A 24642-nucleotide genomic window follows, 5' to 3' on the forward strand; every position below is an offset into this window, starting at 1 on the left:
GCCATGTGGAATGTTCTTAATGTCCACAGGAAACGATATGTGTGAAATGTTGCACTGGAAACTATATTTACTGGCACTTCGATGAATGACTGCATGATTGAATAAATGAATGAACTATTTAATGAATAAATCAGTCTATCAATGATACAAGTAAATTTCAACATAGACACATTTTAGCATGTCAAACAGAGATATGGCTACTCTGTCTCTGCACCTTTCTCCGTCTCCCATCAAAACACTTTCCTATTTCATCTTCCCTGTGGAAATACTGTCAGAAAATTCAGTTTCTCTCCCCGTCTTTTCCCCCTCTTGTTATTCTTCAGACCTGTTATCACTATGATTGCTGTTTCATTTTTTTTTTTTTTTTTTTTTTATCCCCCAAGACTGAGCTGCAGGAGAGCTGCTCTTTGGCGAAGTTGCAGTGTGTGAGGCAGCTGCAGATATTCTTTTGACATGTTTGATTCTGGTCTTGCCTTGTGAATAAAATCTATATAAAAATCGGTTTTGGAGCAGATCCAGAGTTTTAGTAGCTATGTTGGTATGATGTACAGTTTGATAGGACCACATATAGTCCAAGGTGATCTCTTAGTTGAATGCAAACACTTGAAATTCTTAAATTTGGTGACTGGAGAGTCATACAAAAGCACAAAAGAGTACATATCTTAAGTACCATCCACCACTTGGAAAATCTGACTGCTATTCATATATTATTCTGAGATAAAATTAGACCATATTGATGAAGTAACTACTGTTGCTATCTTAATTAAAACCCTGTAATTACACACTGGCATTTTTTTAGACGATTTGATAATCAGTGTTTTTGATAAAAGCTGATGTCTTTATCCATGACACCATGGCTTGAGTGTGCAAAAACATTATCCATGTCTTGCTCAAGGGCACTTCAGCAGCTTATATGGGTAAAACCATTACTGAAAGCCACTGTTACAGGACAGATTTTCCAGTGCAGAGGTTTGCAGTCATGGTCTGCAGGTCTGACTGCTGCTGTTTCTATCCTACTAGGCTGTTAATTGTGGTTAATTGCATTCACCTGGCTTTAGACGTGTTAATCAGCCCCTGATTTGATGAACAGAATGAAAGCCAGCAGGGCCTCAGGTCCTGGCGACAAGGACGGAACACCTCTGGTTTAAAGAAAGAAAGACCTTGCGCATATTGTTCCCTAATTATGTTCATTGCAACCTTCATTCTCACCACTTTGTGAGCACAACTTGCTAATTCACAAGAGCAAAAGCATTAGCACATGCCATCTAGTTCATTAAATGTGCACACGTTTTTTAAAAGCATGTGCTCAATCTAGCCGCTGCAGCATTTCACTCAGTTATCATTCTCAGTAAAACATACTTGATTGCATTCATTTATTTACTTTAATTGCACTGATATTTTACATTTTTTAATTAAGATTTATGTAAGGGAATGAGGCTTTTGAAATCATAACGAGATCTAACGGGCTCTGCTATAGCTAGTGTTCACGTTGGAGGGATGTTAAAGAGCATTTTCCCAAAACTGCTCAGGAAAGGGGTTGGTACAGCTGCACTTGGTTTATATATTTACATATTACAGTTAGCTATAATATATTTTACGTATCAACTCACGTACATATATGGTCATATATTGAGTACACAGCATGTTATTGAGTTCATACTTTTCTTTCTAACCACACAACACACTTCCTCCCTACAGGACAGCCACTCTCAGGCTGATGTTTTTAATAATTTATTCTTATTCTTATTCTTATTATCGGTACGTTTTTTTTTCTCCAATTATTGCAAACTGGCTGTTGATTCATCTAGATGCCATACCAAGCCCTTCCAAATGATGCATCCCATCATGACCGCACTACTGAAATTATTTAATGATCTACTGCAGAGTTAAGATGCGGACTGAGGGATGCTCCTTCCTGGGAAAACCCCTCCTGCTTCACAAGAGTAAGAACACACATGAATGGAGCTGAACAGTGACTCCAAAGGAACCAGGGGAGAAAAGTAGGGCGGGGTGAGGATGTGAGAAGAGACAGAGATAAGAGATATGAGAGCGGTTGTAAGAGCGTTTACACAGTCTGTTGCAGCCTTTTAAGTGTTTTAGCTCTTTCTACCTTGAGATGCTTTCTTCTCACAAAGAAATAAGGAGGGGATGGTAGAAGATACCCTGCCAGACAGATAGACAGATAGAGAGATAGATAGTATCTCTGACCTTAGTTAACACTAGACAACCAATCCACTGTACTGTCTAAGCATGTGCCTGCTAAGGCAAAAGGCATCCAACCTGCTCTGTATGAGCAATCACACAACCATCCCAGGCCTTGATCTTTACAAAAGTTCATTCATTCAGTCAACTGTTGTATCTAACATTTCTCTTTTGCTCTCATCTCTCCTCCCTGACCTTCTGCTCTTTTCTCTGCACTGCTGTTCATTTCTCTGCCGCTAATGATCGTCTATGTGCCTCTTGCAGAAGCTCCATTCTTATCTATCTATCTGTCTATCTATCTATCTATCTATACTCTCTCCCTCCCATTAGTTTCACTGAAACTACTAGCAATCCAATCAAGATATTGGTGACCCAGTGGAGGCTCGGTGGCTGTGATGTGTCCCTGCCCAGATGGAGTCAAATCTAATACGTCGCCAATCCCTCAGCCTCAGCAGGCCACAGCAACATTGTCCTGTACGTGTGTATGTGTGTTTATGTTTATGTGTGAGTATGCAGTTCACTCCCAACACTGCTATGCCCGTGCAAATATCTCTGGGTAACCCCGCACTCGGGAGGTCACATAGTCATCAGGCAGGATAAGGGTAAAAACAGCTGGGGTCGCATTTTGTGAAGCCTCTCAGAATGAGGCTGCTGATCTGGGACGCTCGCCGGGTCACATGACTGCATTAACCTCCCTTTAGCTTTAAAAAAAGAAACTGTTCCCGGGCCAGATTCCAAAAGCTTGACTCTGACTGGGCGGGGCTTGTGGCAAAAATACATCAACCCAAAGTTCAGGGAGATTATACAGATTTTGGTCACAGAGACATTAGTGGTGAGAGATAAGTTGTATTTTAACATTTACTGGTACAAATCCACGCACCATTATGCTTTTGTACTGTACAACAATCGTATTTCCCTTAAAATAAAAATGCATATGGAAGTAGGGCTGGGCCTGAGAGAAATGAACAAAATCAAAATCAAATACCTCAGTATCAATACTGCGTCGATACTGATGACTATTGGTGCTTTGATAAGATATTTACACACAAGAGATTACTGATAAAAAAAAAAATTAACAGTCTTAAATGTTCAGGAAATTGTATCCCTTTACTGTAACGCAGCCTTTAAAACCAGGAAAAGACAACACTTATATCATATTGTGATGTCATGATATCCAAAATCCAAGATAATGTCTGGTCTCATATCATGACATCAATATAATATCAATATGTCACCCAACCCTACAATCAAGCGTCCTTATAAAACAAGGGAGCCAGCAGCAAAAAAAGCTAAGAAGTCACTAAATTGAAAAAAATGCCATTAACACAGCATAGAAAAAGACGACAAACAGTGATATAGCCTAATATGTATGCAAAAAAAGCCTTGCATGCAGGATTTCCAGTAAATGAACTGTGAGACCAACTATCAGCCCCCCTACGCTCTAATGTCTAATTACAGATTTCATTATTTCCCTTGACTTCTGTTGTCTTCATGCATCGCTTGCCAGGAAGACAAATTTTCACATTTACTACAGGAGACAAATGCAAAGATTTAACAGCAAATTGGCCTTTTTAATTCCTTCGCTGTTCCATCGCAAAAGCAGATGGGTTTATAGGCATTTTCGCAATCAATTTTCATTGCACCACGTACACTAAGAGTTGGAGTGAAGTGTTGATTCCTACCCAGAGTGGCTTTAAATATGGGAAGCACAATGGCCGGAAAGATCCTGCTCACCTTAAACCAGCTTATCCAGCGGCTGAGCTAACAATTTCTCAGTCTTGTGAGCACAAACCAAGTGAGCAGCATAGCAAATCTGCAACAACTGTCAGAAAGTATATCCAAAAGCAACAAGCAACAGCAGCCCATGTCCATGTGTCTCCTGAGGCATGTAAAAATTCATTGATAGTCAACAAAACAGCAAGCCTTCTTCTCTGCCTTCTTTCCCTTTCAAATGTCAACAACAATAACTCATTGGTATTTTGCAGGAGTTCATACTAAACCCAAGTCTCTCTCTCTCTCTCTCTCTCTCTCTCTCTCTCTCTCTCTCTCTGTTTATTCAGGTGGCCTTTGGGGAAACACATTCCCCCTGGCTCGGCAACTTGATGGCACCAAGCAAACACACACCTGCTCATCACACACCCCTGCCTGCACCCACTCAGGAAATGTTCACCCAAAGCACACGCTCGAGCAATCACACAGAATGGCCACACTGTGACACTCCAAGGGAGGTGTGTTTGTGTGTCAGTGTGTGTGTATGTGTGTGTGTGTGTTATAGTTTCAACCTGGTGGCAGCAGCAGCTTATGTAGTGACATTTCCTGGTCTGGTGTAGAGCTGCAACTAGACATTTTCGATTCATCAATTAATCATTTAATCTATAGTGCAAAATAATATGAAAATCTCATTGGTTGTTCGCAGAATCCAACGTGATGTCATCAAATTGCATCCAAAAAACTCAAAGTATTGATTTTATAATAATGAACAGAGACAAGTAAGCAAAGCCTAGCATCTTAGTGATCACAATGAAGCTGTAATCAGCAAAAGTTCAGGATTTCAGCTTGATACATGACTAAAATGATTAATCAGTCATCAAAATTATATTTGATTAATTGACACATGGGTTAATCAACTAACCCATAAGTCACTCGTCCAGTGGCATTGGTTTCAGTAACTGGAAAATGACTGACAGCCCACTGAATACAGTGTCATGAACTGGTGGCTGCTGACCAAAATGACCTGTCACTCTTGCACACGCTCTCTCTCTCTCTCTCTCTCTCTCTCACACACACACACACACACACACACCACCAGTACATACATACAGTGCACCCTCTCCCTCAAAATGTACGCAAGCTCCATTGTAAATGCAAGTGCAGTGCAAGCATGCCTTCCTGTGTGTTCTTGTCTGTCTGTGTGTGTATGTGCGCCTGTGTGTCTGTGTGTGTGTGTGTGTGTGTGTGTGTGTGTGTGTGTGTGTGTGTGTGTGTGTGTGTACTGAGTGACAGGTCTCCCCAGTTAGCAGGTATATGAAATGGAAAGAGATTGTGCCTCCATCAGCAGAATACACAATGAGGGTTCAGTCAGTGGCGTATGCTCCTGTCTGCAGCATTGGCAGTGGACAGTCACTTCGGGATTTCTCTCAGTTTTCTCTGATCCCTTGACGCAAAACACACACACACACACACACACACACACACACACACACACACACACACACACACTTTAAGAGTTTTATTACAAAATGAGATCCGCCCTTTGGAAAATGTGACACCTGATCTGACAAAATCACCTAAATTACAGTGGGTAATTTAAGTCCTCACTTGACAAGTGACAAGGCTTTTTACTTTTTTTCTGCATTGAAGAGATTTGGACTGTTGAGCTTGAAGTAATAACTAATGAATATGACATTTGAATATAATCACAATTCTACCGCACTAACCTGTGACAGTCATTTGTATACGGGCTGAGGGAAGAATTAAGCTGCAACTAATTACAGAGTGTATGTTTTGTAGTGCAGTGATGCTTTGTGAAATAAAATATGCCACACTTGTGATGGCTGACACATGGCAGGCCTGCTGGATATGGAGTGAGGGGGATTCAAGTCCTTTGACTGGTGGGCACCTGCCCAGCTTGAGTGACTTTGAGCATAACACAGATAAAGGCAACAGAAACATTTCACAATGGTGATCAGTTGTGTTACACTATAAGATGCTATAGTCCTGGTGTAAAGTGAATATGTAGTCCTACCAGTCTGAACCTACTTATGAGGATAATTTTGTGTGACAGCAAACCCTTAAACTATTGAGACATTTTGAATTAAAAGCTGGCTCTCACCTGAACTAATGTCATGTCAAATGTCACCTTAACATTGTATGTATTTTGGGTACAAGAGATGTTTGATCAGTGACCAGAGGGAAACAGACATTATGTTAATGGAAAATGGAAAAATCCCACTTCCAACCCAAACATCCTCCCACAACATAAAATATATTTAATACAATAACGCCTCTCTGAGCTCTGAGCGCCTACAAGCCTTCCTGTTGTCTAATTCCATTAATTTTCATAATGTGCAATCAGTTCAGCTCTCTGCTCAGACCCCATAGAAACACCAATCAGCTCTCCATGTTGAACTGCGACCATGGTAACTGGATTAACTACTGCCAGGGCAGTTACTATGGGATGTCGGGATGATAAATGACAGACAGTCTGGCTCCAAATCTGTCTCCTAATCTCAGCTGGAAAACAAAGGACACGGCTGGGGAGACAGCTCAGATGAATGGATGTGTGAATGAATGAAAGGGTATGAGGTGTGTGTGTGTGTGTGTGTGTGTGTGTGTGTGTGTTGGGGGGTTGTTGTTCTGCATAAGAGGGTTTAAGGACAGCGTAGGTCAACCACACTGAGTAAATAGACAGAAACAGATTGAAATACACTCACAAACAGGCAGGAAAACTCAACCCCCCCATCCTCTCTCTCTCTCTGTCTGTCTCTCTCTCTCTCTCTCTTTCTCTCTCTCTCTCTCACACACACACAAACACAGACACACACACAAGACATAGAACACAATTAGGCTAGTCTCTCACCTTGTCAGGTGCTTGGCACTGGAGGCTGCCAACATCAAGTGGAGTGATGAGGGGCACATTCTGAAAGCCGTCCTCCACACTCACTGCTTTGGCTCCTTTGTCTTGAAGATTACTCCCTAGTTTCACCATCTTTCACTGTCCTTATATATTCCCTTATTTCCCCGAAGACTGCTCCTGAATGAGAGAAGAGGTGTTGAAAGAGGATGGGTTTTCTTTCTCTCTCTTTTTTTTTCTCCCTCACAGTATGTGAATCAGATTTTGGAGATGTTTTGCAGAAATAAGATGGAGAGGGTGGAAGTCTAATAGGATAGGACAGGCTATATTGATCGAATTTGAACTTGCTGCCTCAAAGTCCTCCAAAATGAAATTAGAAATCGATATCAAAAGACTGGGGGACTGCGCTGTTAGGGAGACTCGGAGAATTTCAAAACTGAAGCCTGTAATTCATTCGTCATTATTCATGCATTCATCCGGACAAAACAGTGTTTTTGGAGGTGGGGGGGAAATAATAAAATAAAACAGCACTCATTGACAAAACACTTGGAAACAAATTCTGTTTGCGCGATAATCCCACCCCGGACTATTAACCACAAAAACAGGCAGCACCAGTCGCAGGTTCCCCACCTTGCCACAACGCAAAAACAAACAACAACACAAATCCGAAAGAACAAATAGTTACTTACAAGTGATCCTGCTTTTTTTCCGGTGCGGTCCCTTTGTGCTGCGGCAGCGCTGTGGCGGAGGAGACAGGAGCAGGTGAGGAGGAGCTGGAGGCTGCGGCTCTGCTGCTGATGCTGCGGCTGAGCAGGCTGCACCGCCGGAGACAAACTGGATGTCTAGCGGCAGGTTTCCTAACAGCAGGCAGCCCAACCCCCTAATCCACACACAGCCCTTCACCCTCCGAGCGACTGGAGCTGCCGCTAGGGGGACTTTTGATTTATTTATTTATTTATTTATTTTTTCAATGGATCCCCATTTGTTCTGCCAACCTGATAGAGGAGATAATGACGCCTTCACGTGCTCCTCGTTCACTCCCCCATCCAAGAAAGTGTGCACCGAGCAGGGAGTTGATGTTTTTAACCTGTGCACAAAAATTAACCACTGACCCATACAACAGTAGCCTACAACACATTTACACCGCATACCAATCAATGCCACATAACAGGGTTTGACAGTCAACCTCTTCCATGCTCTCCGGTCCCTGAACGTCACATGCTCTCTTATCCCTCTTTCCCGGTCGCAGTTGGCTAATTGCTTTGTTGTTCAAGGGCGCTCTAATCAGAAATACAGATTTTCCCACAGAACTGGAAGGCAGCACACACTCGAAGGGGATTAAAGGGGTTTCGTTAGTCTATAGCGCCATCTGGTGATTGCATGGGTGCTACACAATCATTTAGACTCGTCTGGATGTCCTGTGTACAAAAATACAGTAGCCTATAGTAACCCAGCTGTTAGAGTGAAATACAGATGTTGAGGTGCTAGGAGGTGTTTGTGTGAGACAGAAAGAAAGAAAGAAAGAAAGAAAGAAAGAAAGAAAGAAAGAAAGAAAGAAAAATGTCAACTAAATTTTATGGAAAAAATGTTGAATCGGATAGGTTGGTATTAGAATTAATTCGTTCATTCATTCATGCAAATTGTTTTCTTAATATTTCTTAATACATTGCCTCTGCCTTGTTGCATCCATTGTGGCATGATATGCAATGACACAAACATCAAGTTTCAGAAAATGTCATTTTTCTAATAGCATGCATTATTTGGTATAATTTAATAGGGAAGTCCTAAAATGACTACATTTTAAAAAAGTTGATACTCCGGATATGGAGACGATCAAGAAAGGGGTGCTGGGGAATAGTTTGAGGATGGTTTATCAAAGAGTGGGGATCCATCACAAGGTTAGATCCTCATCATGTGGAAAAGGAAAAAAAAAATGATAAACTCTTTCAAAATAATCAGTAACATCAAACTGAAACAAATTTTGACTTTTTTTTTTTTTCAAGGACAGGATGTGTCTGGCAAAATGTGTATCATATTCCACAGTCCAAAGAAACGCAGGTGAACTAGAGAACATATTAACATATATCCTTCATCAAAGCAGTGTTTGATGTAGTATGGCATTTGATGTGATAATATGTATATGTACATGGTGAGGCATATTTTAGACATGCTTGTGATGAAAAGCCACATAAATAAACATGACTAGATATGCTGAATGATGAACCTACGAACTCTGTAGCAATTTCTGTTTGGAAATCACTACATTAAGTGAACCAATTCTCTCTCTCTCTCTCTCTCTCTCTCTCTCTCTCTCTCTCTCTCTCTCTCTCTCTCTCTCTTTCCAACCTTATTTTCAATCCACAATTTCACTTTCAGGAAAGTGAAAGTGAAATGTGCTGAGTGTGCCATTTTACACATCAATATATCACTGTTTCATTAATTGTGATACCTACATAGGTATAACACCTTTTTGATTGGTAGACTATCTCACACTAGAGGCATTGCTAGAGGTAATGGTTCTCAAAATTAATGCCACAAGTACTAATGTTTCAAAATGAATATGATTATTCATTGATGCAAGCCTTTAAATAAAGTATAAATACTCACAGAGTGGTATTCTGCCAGGTGCATAGATTGTATTTCTAAGACAAGAGAGTTGTATTCTGTCACTTTAGCCGCAGCACCAGTGATAATCAACTATTATCTATTCATCTCTGCTTTTCTTTTTGGGGAAGCACTTTGTGCACTTAGCTGAATGATGAACACAGCATATGAATTATTATTAGTCTGGCAAGAGTCTGAGACGTTTTAAGACAGTCAAGGCTGTAATATATACAGTGTGTGGCGATAATCATGTATTATTTGTACTACAAATGAATACAAATGACTATTATCAACATCCATAAAACAAATAGGGACTGTATGCATGAAGAGTTTTGTTCCAACATGAGATATTCTCATGTGAGAAAAGTGAGGGTTTAAAAATTATGACACTTTTACACTGTGGGCGATGAAGGACAGAGGACAGATATATTTTTGAGCTGAACTTGTCATATTTAGCCTTTTCTTGAGTTTACACTCTGGACAGTGCAGGATGCAGCCAGCTGGTGGTGTTACTGAGTTATGAGCATCATTACCATCAGCACAATAGTAATCACTTTACAAGTGAGTTGGATCAGTGTTTTCCCCTGAATGTGAAATAGCAAAGGCAAACATCTCACCAGTGCATGATCCACTCAGTACTCTGGGCTTGACTAGCAAATGGTACATATTTATAGATGCATGTCATGAATGATGTGAGTCAATGAATGAACATGTGATTATTCATGAGCTGTCCTGTGTCTCAACACATAAATACTGAGGTTATATCATGAGTGGGTGGTGTGGAGCCTCTTCACTAAGCTGGGAAGTGTGTGTGTGTGTGTGTGTGTGTGTGTGTGTGTGTGTGTGTAATCAGAGTCCCAAGTGGTGTACTCAATTCAGTGGCCTACTTTCACAGACTCCTTTTTGAAATGAATGTGGACATCTGCAGCTTTGTTTGTACTTGCTTTAAAAATGTTAAGTGTTCACATTTTTACCTCAAATCTTATGGCGGCACTGACTTGTATGTATTGTCTGTGAACACATGCAAGATTACCTGGGAGATCAAACAGATTTAGTATCTGACCAGAGCCTGCTGAGCACACTTGGATTCTACAGAAGCTCAGCAAAGAAATAATTAATGGTAGCAAAATAGCTTCTCATTAAATATTTACTGAACGCCTACTTTGAAGCCAGTTGTGGTGAAGAGTTGAGGTGGCGAGGCACTAATTGCAACCTGCTTTGCTTTTTAAGGACAGGCATTTATTTGACTCCACTAGTCTAAACTACATGACGGCAACAATGAACATGTAATGATAGATGGCAGCTCTCATTTTCAGTCCGGGATAATGGCTGCTCATGCACAGTGTAATATTTCATTACACACAATAATATCATGTTACATTACATAGCAGTACCAAAGTGTGAATACAACAGAGCACGATGACAAGGTGGCCCAGATAGTGAGGCCATCCTGTTACTTAAGGTCACAGGTTGGATCTAGGTAGGGACTGGAGGGGCGGTTCAACTCCACAAGAGTTAATTCATCCATTCTACAAATAAACCGAATTGGAAAATACTCAAGCTGCGTTCACAGCTCCAAACTCCAGAATCAGAAGAAACAGTTTAATTTAAATAGGAGTTAAGGAGGTAAAACTAAATTAAAAAATGAACAACCCCTGGAATAAAAATCAGTTGACCAAAAAAAAAATATGGAATCATCCTTTTGATGTGCCCTTGAGCAACACATGAAAGTGCCTATTCATCGTAAGTCTCTCAGGACAAGAGTATAAAATAAACACTTTGAGCTTTTAAATTACTGTTAAGTAAATAAGCATACACTACATGCACAGAATTTCATCACAGTTAAGTTTTATTTCATTCAACATTTCACATTACAAATATTTAAAAATTATGCATACTGTTATAAATAGTTGGCTGCAAACAATTAAATAACATTAGATTTTTCTTTTTCGTATCACTAGCACTTCTACAGACCAACTCCTAGAAATATGGACATATCCGTATTACATAACTTAATTAGAAAGGAAAATACAAAAATAGGAACTTATAAAGTGAAATGACAATAAAAATTAAGGTGATATCTTAAGTAAAAAATGCTATTAATAAATACAACAACCTTCCCATACACAGTTAAAAACTATTGAAATTTTGCCATTAAGTAACATCATTAACAGACAAATATTTAAATATTTATTTTCCTTCAGAAAATGTGAACCATATATTGTGGAGCACAATATAGCAATTAGTAAAAACTAGACACTTTAACATATTAAAAGCTTCACCTCAAAAATATAACAAAAATCTGATCAAAATTATAAAAATCAATTATACATTCCAATTAAAAATATACCAATAAACAGCTAAATACATTATTGACCTAATAATTACAATGCAATCAATCACAGTAGCTTGAAATAAACAAAATAAGCAAATGAGCACAAAACCTTTAATGTTTTAAAAATAACTTCAATTATTTATATTAGTACAAATAGTTTGATTTCTTTTCTTTTTTACAAACACCAGCATGAAAAGGATTACAATAACAGTAGAAAATGACTGTGAAAAACATATTAACATCTTCTTTAATTAAATGTCTGCAATTAAAAATGGCATTAAAGAATTACATTGCAAAGAGTCTTTATCTGGAAAAAGGTTCAAAAGAAGTATTGCACATAACAACTTGAAGTTAACTTGCAACATTTACCACATTCAAGTCTTTAAGCTCCCCTTCCTCCAGATAGGTCTATAGGATCGCCTCGACAGACAGCGGGGATGAGTTCTCAAGTCTTTTCAACAGTGTTCTATAAGGATGCTCAAACTCCTGCACTGCCAAATCCATTTAGAGTTACTTTCTGTCTCGTTTCTTGTCTTATTTTCCTGTCACTGTGCATCCTGCAGAGGTCTGCAAATGGGGAAGCGAGGAGATCAACACATGGGGAAGGAGGGGGGGGTTGAGGTGAGGTGAGGTGAGTGTGGGGTTTGGGTGGGGGGGCGGGGGTGGGGGGATGTCCTTAACAACGTAATAGTTGAGAAACATTTGGTGCACACCACAACAATTAATTTTTAATAGCTAATTCATGTACTTGTCATTTTCTCTTTTTTTGTCATGCATGCTAAGGATTACAATAGGAGCTAGTTGGCAAGTTCAAGAATATATATATATATATATATTATTTTTTTTTCAAATATTAAAATATCTAAACACCAAACATCCATTCTTGTGATACGAGATTCAGCATTAAGCATGAACCAAATTTTGCATTCTCCTTATAATAAGTTATATTCCAGCTATGGAGAGGAAACCAAGACAGAAGTTACCATTTTCCAACTAGGATAGCCATTTTTAGAGACAATAACATCAATTTCAAAGAATTTCTTTTTTTTTTTTTTCTCGCCATGCTGTTATTGACCAGATTGACTGGAAACATCTAGTGTATGAAAGCTAAGACCAAGAGAGCGATACACTTTGGTCTCTCCTCTGCAGATTTGAAGTCGCATCAACACAAGTGCGCACTTAGTTGTAAAGATTCCTCAGCACTGAAATGTATAAAAAGCATAATTGAAAATAAGATATATTGAAATCACTCAACTTTTTTCTTAAAATGAACATTTCCATATATGCAGATCTCTCAGTAACAAAAGTACAAAAGCTACCTTTCACAATGTGAAAAATTGAGGTATTGCAAAAAGGAGTTTCCCCATTTGTGAAAAATGTGCCTAAAATGACTGTTGGAAAAAGAAAAAATATTTAGAAAAGTAGTGCATAATAAATGTTTATATGTGCATGACAAAATAATTTAGCTAGAAAACACTGTACCAAAAATCAGCAGGCCATGTATAAAATAATCTTTTTTTTTCATCTCATTTAACAGCAAATTCTTCACAAAGTGTTTTTACTTCTAAAATGCTCACCCACCACACCCACAAAACTAATGTCCAGGGTGCAAAACTGGTGCAACAGCACAACACCACGCCGATACAAGGATACGTTTCTCACTAGTGTGTATAATAATCAAGTTTACAGATCTGTACTAACTCCCTGACATATTTAAATGCTCGGCTAGTAGAGTCGGATACCACTGAGTGACTTAAAACTTCAAACAAATGTGCGGATTAGTTTTACTTTTGCTGTGTGAATGTATTCTGTATGTTAATTTTCCTCAAAACATGACTAGCTTGCAGGCCTAACTCAGATAAAACAAAAACAAAAACAAAAACAGCCTATCAACATACCCCTCCATGCTGAGCTACAGAGAGTGTAAGGCCTGCCTGTGTGTGTGTGTGTGTGTGTGTGTGTGCGTGTGTGTGTGTGCGCAGGTAAGATGAATAGGCCCAGTCGTCGTTCACTGGTGTTCTCCGGGTTTTGACTGCACTGATATAGAGATATATAGACATATATGTGTGTGTATATTCAAGGCCAATCTTTGGTTTGCTGGAGTCCATCTGGGCTTGACAATTAAGCAAAACTGGATAGAAATGACAGGTTAAAAATATATGAAAAAACTCCTTAAAGAAACAAGAAAGAACAGAAGAACAAAAACCTTGATAGGAAATGAGTTACAGTATGACCTACTACTGCACAGCCATCTTTGGTTCCCTAAAGCCACTGGGTGCAACCTATTAGAAACTGCAGTCTTGGTTTAGAGAGCAAACTGCACGTGGGTCACAAGTGTGGAGTAGTAGAGCACATTGCAGGAACTATCTTCATTTATGCTTCAAAAACACTGGATGCTGAGTTGGATTAGCTCGGCTGGAGAGGGGATAGAGGGTTCACCGAAAGGGCAGATCCCCCTACGACTCAAATGCGTGCTGATGAATCGGAAATCAGATAAACTTTAAATTGCTTCTTTCATTAAACATGGCTGACTCTAGAATTCAACGTAGAGCTTTAAGTAAAGACTTGGGAGAATTGCACAAATGCATTAAAAAAGTAATAAAGACAAGCATTTCCCATCAGATGGTAGCCCCGTGAGAACTGCGAGAGACTGCCAGTCGACCGGTCTGTTCTTGATGAGTTACCTTCACCTTAGTCTGAATGACCTGGATTGGAGCTCCTATGTGTGGCGACACAACGAGGAGGGGTCTGAAACATGGGTTTGGGTCCCCAGTATCCAGAACTACAAGGCCCGACCCTCTGCTAGCAGCTGGCTTAGCAGCAGGTGCCACAGGCAGACTCGAGGAGGGGGAGTGGCCTTGGACTATCTCTTCACCGGCTAGCCTCTCCGGCTCTATGTAGTCTCTCTGTGCCATACATTCCCCTAATATACTGTACACTGCACGATGCTCTGCTCTGTCCCTAGCACAACCCTGGGTTGGATTACAAAAATAAGGAGGTGATGAAGCAGTGAGTACAAAACTGTGCCAATGACATCACACTCCGCCTGTTGCATCACTTCCCTTTCATCGTGGTTTCAAGGAAAGGAGAACACCAGCGGGCGTTTATCTTTTCTTTCTTTCTTTTTTTCTTTTTTTTTTTTTTTAACTGTATTCGGCACATTAGCAGCTGAGCTTGAGGTATTAGTTTTTGCATGTCAAAATGGAGATCAAAACCCAAATGCGTGTTGCTGACTTTTTTGTTGTTGTTTTTTCTTCAAGTAACATCAAACTATTTCTATGGTCTTGGAAAACATAAAAAGAGGTTCAACCATTTTGATCTGGGAGGAAATAAGAACCCATTTCGTTCTGCAGTTTGCCCTCTCTATTCTTCAAACTTAATTGAGATTCAGCTTTGGTTAACTACTAAGGGTCTCATATACTGTATTTGCACTCTACTGATAGGAAATAAGTGCACTCTTCTTTAGCAACACCTTTTCAATTCACATTTGCTCTGGAGCCTCATAACAAAATGCAAAGTAATAGCTCTGCTAAGAAATAAAAGATCAATCATGCCAAATGAATAGTTTTTGATCTGGGGTCTCTTGTATGAAAATTAAAATCAAGTATACTGCTTTGACATAAATGGCCAATCACATGCCAATTGAATAGCAGAGTACCATCTTCCAACCAAATCTTTCCTCTATACTATATATTTTGTGGACTAATAAAAAAATACTTAAAAAAATCAAATGGATAAATTAAATTATATTACACATCTTTTTCTTTTTTTTTTCCTTTGCTGGACATATTTGGATATAATTCCAGTTTTCTTTTCTCTTCTATCTTCAAAATATAGATATATATTAACTTAAGAATGAGAAAAGGTTCAGTGAAATTAGAGCAAAAAGGAACCAGCAACAGAAAAGTGCATTTATTTGTACAATGATTTGCGACTCCTGCACTACCTCCCTCCTGCTCCCCTGTTGCCTCTCCCTCTCTGTCATCTGCTCAGTTCCAGCGGAAGGAGATGTGGCGGGGTCGGTCGCCTCCCTCCTTCACCAGGGGTTTGTGGAACTCTCGGCCGGCGCGGGAGTGGATGGCCGCCCAGCAGTACTCGCAGTAGTACTGCAGACAGGTGACGTTGGCGCAGAAGAACGGCGCAAATTTCCCACCGCAGCGAGTTCCCTGGCATTCATCGCACAGCTGGTCGTCCAGCACGTATGGCTTCACTTCCACCTGCAGGCAGGGGTGGGCATTGATACAACTTTAGGATTCCTTCTTAACAACCCAATTCCCTAAACATGCAAAAAATAAGATTCTACTGTCCCATAGGATAAAATTTCCAAGAGCTGATGAGGATGTTGACTCAATGACTACTTGGCGCAAAGTTGAGATATCTGGCCGACAGACTCACTTTCCAGCCTGCACACTCTGTTTCGGAACAAAGACTGATTTCTGCTGTGTGAGACAAGTCAGCCACACAACTAAATGTTATTAGTCCTGCTGGTTGGTACTAAAAATACTGGTCGTTTAAATAGCACTAAAATTTGGAGCTGCCCGGGGACCGTCTAGGATAGAGTATGTATATATCAAAACCACTTTCAATGATTTAATTACAGCATTTTATTAATTTCACTGACAGTTTTATTAAAGAATGTTTTATCCTAGTAAAATGCGGTCTTGATATATAGTCGACTTTTTTCCTGCTTCTTTCCTACTTTCTTTCTGCTACTATGGGGCTCCATAATGATATTGCATCCATGAATAAAAATGCTCCACTTTTCAGCAGCATTTCAAATATGTCTGCATAATAGCATATCTGACCAAACCTTTCAAATGGCTATTACTGCTCGAGTAATCTTTTTTCCAGCCATTTTAATCTTATAGATTTAAATCGGACCTGCTGTCTGAAAATTTCTTATTTTTAGACTAGTCACACAGCTGTTCCATTTAAAAGTCAGTGAAGTTAGAATCAACAGCTAAACGTGTTTAGTGTCACCAAGACATTTCAGCCAAGAAGTGTGTTCAGCTTCTTCTCAAGTTAATTATCTTATTGATGGAGCAGTGTTATTACTACATGATTTGGCATTGTCATATAGATGGGTTCAAGACCAGCGTCATTAAAATGATGCGCGTGCATGTTGCCAACGGATGTTTGGCTGTATTATTATGGAAACTGGAACAGCAGGCAGGTGATTAGTATGTTAACATTTTTAAAAAAAAAATAGCAGGTTGTTGTGTCTATGTACTGTAGTCCTTTTCAAAGAGACAGGAGAAAACTGTGGCTGCAGGCGATAAAGAGGGTGGAGGGTGGAGTGGACAGAGGAGACAATAAAAAATGCATATCTGTAGTGTGATTTTGTTGTTTAGGGTAGTCATTCACTGTGTGCTATCTTCTGTTTTCAAAATGCGCACACAGTTTTCTATGGCATCCTTGGTTACAAGCTCTGAGAGGATCTATATTACCTCTTCACTGGATGATTTGATGGGATTTCTGCTCTAACTGGCTTACTCATCTCTACTGTGGAAACATGACTTTAATAACTGTGTCAATTTGAGCCCACTGTAAGCAGACGTTTGTCAATGTTGTTGCAATTCCTTTGTTTCTGACAAAAGGTCGATGAAAGTCAGCTTATATAATAACCATTCCCTCATCAATCTGATGAACTGATGGGAAATTCAGCAGGTCCCAGATTATAGTGACCTAGTGAGGCTCAGGGATAGTAGAGTGCATTCAGTTCAATACTCTAAAGAATGGAAGCAGTTACCTTGTAGCTAATATGTTCAAAGCAGTGGAGTGAGGACAAACTAGAGTCTTAATGGAAATAAAGATACACTTTCAGTGTCTGTACAGGTCAGGTAAAAAGAAACTGCTTGTGTGGTGTGGCGAATGTAACTGAACACATAATACTAGCCCAGGATCAATATGTGTTCCAATGCCTTGCACAGCACACAAGAAAAGAGTGCAAAGCAAAACAATTTGATTGTGAGCTAAAATTTGCACATTTAGATATATTTAAGAACAGAGCAGAGTTGAAGCTGTCATTTACAGGATTAAATAAAGTGAGACTGTTTTGATCTGGTCTGTTTTGGAAACACCAGAACTGGCTCCTCAACCAGTTTCTCAAATGGGTCTCGGCTCCCAGCGCTATCAGCAACAGGAAGAGAAGACCCACACATACACACATACAGACACAGCCATATATGCAACGAACAGGAGGATAAAAATATTCCCTTTGATGCCACATGATTTTGTTTCATCCAGTTGTTGTCATCAAAGCAAAGCTCAAACTTTGACTAATAAGCAAATGAATTCTGTATATCCTCTTGCATTTTGCACTCTTGAATGAAAACAGATAGCAGCTTTTATCTCTTTTAAGCCACTCAGAGAAATGGGGCAGAGAGGGGGAGAGGACGAGAGAAACAGAACAGGAAGTGAAGTATGCGGAGATAGATGGAGGAGGAAGGAGACTGAAAAAAAAAAAAAAAAAAACCTGAGGTCTCTTTTCCTTCCACTCACCCGTTTATCGATTTCTCCATGCTGCAGCTGTACAAAGCGAGCGCTGATAGCAGCAATGTAGCTCTGCTGATTAGAGAAGGCGACCCGCCCCGCTCCCTTGGGGTACTTCAGCTCAGGGTCTGTGTCGATGCCAGCGTAGCAAACTCCGCCATACAGACGGTCCATAATCATGGCCAGCTCCACTGCAGAGGGCAAGAAAAACACAAACATGTGAGCTGAATATACACAGGGGCGAATTTGAACTCTTTGAAGCACAAGACACACGAACACACATAAGCCGAATCCACCAAATTAGGTGGACTGGCAACAGGTGTAGCCGATACAGACAAACTCACAGGTGTAGCCAATACAGACAAACATATAAACATAGACACTTGGGTAGAATACACAAATCTATGCAGATGTAGCTATGCAGTAAACACAAACACACAGCCCACACTGAGTTCATAAAGGTTGCTGTTCTGAGAGCTTAAGCCATCAATACATGTGGATTAAAGCGCAACAGGGTCTGACAGTTCAAATATGAGAGCAGCTCCCAATGGACTGCCAGTGGATTGACTGCAAAAACTGTTCTTCCTCTTGCTATCTCACATTCTAGCATTAAAATCGTACTTTTTATTACAACAAAAGAGCAATTATGCCATATAGGGTGGCAAAACACTGCTTTGTTACAAACAGAATGAAAAATGATATTGCAATTACAAAACGATTCATGATTTTAGTAGAAATGCAAATTTTTGCATCATAATGTTCATGGTCACTGAAAAAATGTAAATGATGATGTGATTTCTGCTGAGGTAGCAGGCCTATATAAATCACACTGAGAGATGTGTAGGCCTCTTTGGCACTGACGTGCGTCCTGAGTGATCCGATCACAAGTGGACAGCTCTAAGTGCGTCAGTTCACACCTGGCGTGGCAAAGCATCTCCACATGCGTCTCGAGCAACCACTTATGATCGTATCTCACTTCTCTGCTTTATATGCAAATAAACACATACATCATTTGCGTCTGCAGGGACCAAAAGAATTGTTATTTTTAACAGGCGGGAGGCAGACAGCGTGTTTCTTGTATACTCCATCCACGAAAATCCATTTTGCTCTTTTGTTGTTGTTCTTTCTTCTTGCTTCGTGCTTACATATGACGCTGTTGGCACGTGAATGAATACGTATGTCCTCTTATGCAGAGGACATCAGTTCAGAAGCTGATTCTTGAGTGTAGTCCAGGGCACATTCACATACACACTGCTAAAAAACATGTTTTAATGCCAGTAGTGAACAGGGCTTCTGAATCATGTCATTACTGCATTTAAAATTATTTATATTTTGTCACACATTTTGATTTGGATATTGCACTTGGCCATATCGTGATTTTCGATAATATTTTGATTAATTGTTCAATCTTACTTCCAATGCAGTTTTGTTTCAGAAGTCTAGAAACAGGGGTCAATATCTTGAAACAAAGGAAAATAAGTCAGATCATGCCATTAGAAAAGGTGGGAACCAAATCTTGTAACCAAAATTTGAAAAAAAAAAAAAAAAAAAAAAGGTTTTAGAGAAGAATAAAATTAAACCCAAGTGCATGGGCCCTTATGACCTTGGCCATTACCATTACTGCAGAATAATTTCCATATCACAGCTAACAGCAGTCCAGAAAACATTAATACACACAGTGCATTGCTGCTATTGTGTTAAAATGCTGTTTGATACACCATGCCAATATAACATGCCTCAAAGAATATTTGCTGATGGGGACGGGTGTAGGTCAAAGCTGATTTCAGCAGCGCCGTGTAGTGCCTCTTTTAGCTGCAGTCTCTAGCAGGTTTAATGTTTGTAATGAACAAAAGCTAATCAGCTCTCACAGTCCTTCAGTGAAACATGCATTTTGTTCACAGTTGGCAGACTGGGCGGAAATGAAGCATAACAGGTGGAGGAGGGCTTCTTAGTTTTGCTTATTTGATGTTTCGTAAAACATATGCAGAGCATGAAATGCACAGATGCATACAGTAATGTTGAGCAGCAAAATAGTGAAGAATATACTCTTTGTATTTGCGTTTTAAAGTAGGGCTAGGCAATATAACAATACATTACATACATCATACATTACATTGTGAATGTGAGGCCAGATATCGTCTGGGATTTTGGATATCATGATATTGTGATATGGCATAAGAGTCATCTCTTCCTGGTTTAAAGTCTGCATTAAAGTGTAGGGAAGCAATTTTCTGAATTTATTAGACTGTTCTTCTTGCTCTGTTATTTGCCTCTGTTTGCCTCTGACACCATTTATGATATTTATCAACAATCTAATTATGTAATAAACATTTTGTGAAAGCACCAATAGTCATCCCAACAATAACAATATCAAGGTATTCAGTCAAAATATTGTGATATTCGATTCTGTCCATATTCCCCCTCCCTATTTTATAGGTATTTCTGCTTAAAAGGATAATGACGGGATGGGAAACAAAGAGGATAACATGCAACAAATGTGCACAGGATTCAAATCTACAGAACAAGCTTGTACCATGCCCTTTAAACATCAATGTTATATAAGCAAATAAAATAAACATTAAGTATACCTGCACGGAGAGGGCGAGGGACGCCTCCTACAAAAATGGTCTTCCTGGGGTCGAGAGGCTGAGAGCCATCCATCACAAAGTCGCTGTCATTCAGGTTCCATGGGCGGATCTGGACCTGTTAAACACAAAACCACTAGGGCTCAGCTCTATTTCTCTTTGATTCAAAAACTACACAGTAAAGCCCCAACTAAAGCAACCACAAGAATAAAACAGCTCTGATCTATTTTCTCAAGTCTATGGCCAGAGGCACATTACACAACGCTGCAGGACATCTCGCATTTGCCGAGCGAACGAATCCCGGCTTACATCAAAATAGGGCACACACTTTAGGATGAAGCAGCGACGCAAGTCTGCACATTATGAGACTTAACAACAAAGGACTCTATAGTCTCATGTTGGCCATGTAGGCCAGATACGTGGGGCCTCACTGGACAACAGCCCACAAAATGGAAAGGCAAATGACTTACTACTGTAGACATTTGCATGTTAGCACCAAAAATAACAACAATGGATCAACAGCAACTAACCACAGAATTTGTTTGTGCATTACACCATGAAAAAAGCTGCTTTCATATCCATTGTTTCCATAAAAAACATGCAGCTGGAACATGTTGCTAGATCCAACCTGCTGCAATCTAATTGGCGCATGTGACAAATTGGCTTGTCGTGTCGCTTCATGCGATAAGAACAACAACTAAAACATCAAATATGTTGGAAAATGATCTGGACGTCTCAGACAGTCACAGACTGCAAGAGGAGATCAGGACCTGACATGCTGACCTTTAGGACACGCCGTTTTCACTTTGATCTTGCAAATTTGCCTGTGACTGTCTGGGATGCCTAAATCAGTTGTGATATTATATAGTGTGCACCAGATATACTTGAAACAGCTTTAGAAAGCACAGAGTATGAGACAGTAAGTTATATGTATACAACTCCTCTTAATATATGCAAATATGTACAGTGAGCTGTTTGTTAAGTTGAGTAAAAGTCAAATCTCTGAGTATTACTGTCTGAATAACACTCACAGATGAGTGTTCAGCATGAAACAGCAGAGGACACAAACAGATGGGCTTGTTGGTGTTTTAAGTGTGCGTGTGCGTGTTTACACTGACCGGCTTGTCTTTGATGGTGGGGCTGGACACACACAGATACAGCTTGCCATCCTCCTCGATGCAGGCATCGATCAAAGCCTGCACCGAGCTCTCGTCCTGGAACAGCAGGAAGGCGTAGCCTACACAGAAACAGGGCAGGGTTATTCATGCTGCTGGTGGTGCAAAGTATTGACCGAACATCGTATTGGAATTCTGTTTGCTGAATATTGTGGCTGCGTTCCTGATCACGACATAGTGGATTCACAGCAGGAGGGTACAGCCCTTACAGACAGACAGAGAAGACAGAAATGCAGCACCAGTGCTATTATGTTGCAAACCAGAAAACAGCCTGGAAGCTAAACCAGGCTGATGCGCACATATAAATAGTGTGAATTATACAAACATAAGGCAGGGTATTTGAATTTTCCTAACCCTACAGTAAAAATTGATACCGAGAGACACATATGCCTTTTTCACACATAAGATAGTCTATCAGTTTGATGGATTAAATGTATGAAACACCCAATTACTTGTGTCCAGAGATGCCAAAGTAATTTCTTCAATGGATCATTAATTGTACTGGTGAAAAAAAAATGTTATTACTGCATAATGGTACAGTACAGTATAAATAAGCTGTGATGGCAGACAATCTGACATACCTTTTGGGGGGAAGTAGGATTTGCTCTCTGCTTTGTGAGGCCAGTCTACAAACAGGTGACCGAAACGCCGGAAACTGGCTGTTATTTCATCTGGAAAGAAGAGGACAGAATTCAGACTGGTTGGCAGTCACCAGATTTTTTAAAGCTTGAAATACTGCAATGAAATGCCCAAAAAAAAAAAAAAAAAAAAAAAAAAAAAACAGGAAAAAAAAATCCTGAGTTTGATACCCTTACACTACACCTGCTTCACTCGCTACACTGCAGAAATACAGTCATGAAGATTTGTTATGTAGTTATGGAAATGTTTTTGGATTTAATTGGCAAATAATAAAAACCTTGTAGTTAGCCTTACATATCAAGTGTTATATGCCATCAATCTATGGTGCTTAATGTTATTTGTTATATTAATGTTATTAATGTTATATTATTTGCTTTTTGTTGTTCCCACTTTTGATTTGCTACATTTCCCAGAATGCCTCTCAACAGATCCTAGACAGTGTGCATGAATTTGTTCCATTCAATACGACTAAGTGGAAAATTAATAGAAACACGGAAACATGAGTTTTTCCACATCAGAAAAAGTGACTAACCCATTTCACTCAAAATGTAATGTCTTGCCGTTGCATTGTGTTATGGTCTGTCATTCATCCTCTTCTGAAATGGATTTATCCTTGTATGATTATTGAACATGGGCACAATGTAGTCTAGAAATAAGCCTGTGTTTTGTTTTGTTTTGGGGTTTTTTTTTGGTTAATCTGTTGAACTGACACCAAAACTTGATGTTCATAGTTGATGCTTTAGATAGTCGAGAACTTTCTGCCATTAACCTCTACTGCAGCTATACTTCTCTGTGTGTTATGATGTTGCATAACCCACATTTGGCTGGTTATTTAAGGAATATACACCACCAAACAAAATATGGGTGCAGAGGTGCCAAGTTCCAGCACCAATAGCTGTTGCTTTATGGTGGATCTCTCCTTGAAAAGCAGCCTAAGCAGGTTATGTCTTCAGATCAATTGTTGCTGATTAAATGTGGTACTGGCCATTGCACCCTTTGTATTTCACATACTTTTATTCCTTCTCCAGGATGCTGTGCTTTCTGCCAGTCTATGTATTGTTTTTGAGGGCTCACATGCTTGACCAAAAGAAGGTATGAAGATAAAAAGAGATCACTGGGAGAAATTTTTGCACTGACATATTTTGCCAGTATGAGAGTATGCTGTGTCAACTGATTGCACAGTGATTGATGACAAAATCCAACAGTTTGAGCTCTGCTTCCCTTTTCAAAGTGGCCTCATTTTTCATATTTAAGGCTGACTGTATTTACGGATGTCCAGCAGGCAGGGATCACACTAACAGGTTGTGCATTGCACATATATGAATACAGGCCAGGGATTTGTGAAAACTCTCTTCCCCTCCCCCTCCCTCCTACCAAAGTGTGTGCACTCTACCTTCATCTATATCTGGGGGCAGTCCTCCGACAAAGACCTTGCGCGAGTAGCGTTCGACGCGTTCTCCGTTCTGGTGAGGGAAGCAGTGCGGCGATCCGAGGCCCGCTAGACCCTGGTCGCCACGCTCATCATCAGGGAAGCCATCCTCCATGGGGAACAGGGAGGAATGGCCTGTGGGAGAGGAGAGGAGAGGAGAGGAGAGGAGAGGAGAGGAAGAGAGCAAAGGAAGAGGTTTATTTCCTGAGGAGAGAACTGGGAGGTCAACGGCAAGCAGGGGTCGCTAACATCATGACACAGCACTGAAGCTGTTATGACAGCTGGATATTGGCATTTTGCAGGCTTCTTGTGTGACTTACTGACATTTTTCATTGCCTGTAAGTCATCCACCTGGCTCTGGCTACACCTGCATGATGCGGTTGCCATGACAACATTGACTCACCCTTCTCTACACTTCCAAAGGGGGTGAAGAGAACGTATTTTTCTTTATTTTTGTGGTAAAACATTTCGGCTATGGCCTTGGGCACAGGCAGTTTGAAGCGTGCAGCAATGTTCTGATACATCCATCTAGTTTTGGAAGTGGCTCAAAAACCAGTGTACTGTTCTGGAAATGAGAAACTATTCAAAAACGTTATCTCCCACATTAA

The 24642-nt window shown here is 40.0% G+C and overlaps 2 protein-coding genes across 2 annotated transcripts in view; both read right to left on the reverse strand.

Annotated features, from left to right (window-relative positions):
* nsg2 (neuronal vesicle trafficking associated 2) overlaps nt 1-7661 on the reverse strand; it is a 40357-nt gene extending 32696 nt beyond the window's left edge. The window contains exons 1-2 of the mRNA XM_030069707.1: nt 7465-7661; nt 6782-6955 (exon numbers count right to left, since the gene is read on the reverse strand). Coding sequence (XP_029925567.1) covers nt 6782-6910 — 129 coding nt within the window. The 5' untranslated portion in view covers nt 6911-6955; nt 7465-7661. The remainder of the gene's footprint in view (nt 1-6781; nt 6956-7464) is intronic.
* A 5058-nt stretch (nt 7662-12719) lies between these two features.
* Nucleotides 12720-24642, reverse strand: part of cpeb4b (cytoplasmic polyadenylation element binding protein 4b) — a 38320-nt gene continuing 26397 nt past the window's right edge. The window contains exons 5-10 of the mRNA XM_030068208.1: nt 23999-24169; nt 22548-22637; nt 21910-22028; nt 20795-20909; nt 18216-18397; nt 12720-15931 (exon numbers count right to left, since the gene is read on the reverse strand). Coding sequence (XP_029924068.1) covers nt 15704-15931; nt 18216-18397; nt 20795-20909; nt 21910-22028; nt 22548-22637; nt 23999-24169 — 905 coding nt within the window. The 3' untranslated portion in view covers nt 12720-15703. The remainder of the gene's footprint in view (nt 15932-18215; nt 18398-20794; nt 20910-21909; nt 22029-22547; nt 22638-23998; nt 24170-24642) is intronic.

This window comes from Myripristis murdjan, chromosome 14 (genome assembly GCF_902150065.1).
Source record: "Myripristis murdjan chromosome 14, fMyrMur1.1, whole genome shotgun sequence".
In the NCBI taxonomy this organism is placed as follows: domain Eukaryota; kingdom Metazoa; phylum Chordata; class Actinopteri; order Holocentriformes; family Holocentridae; genus Myripristis; species Myripristis murdjan.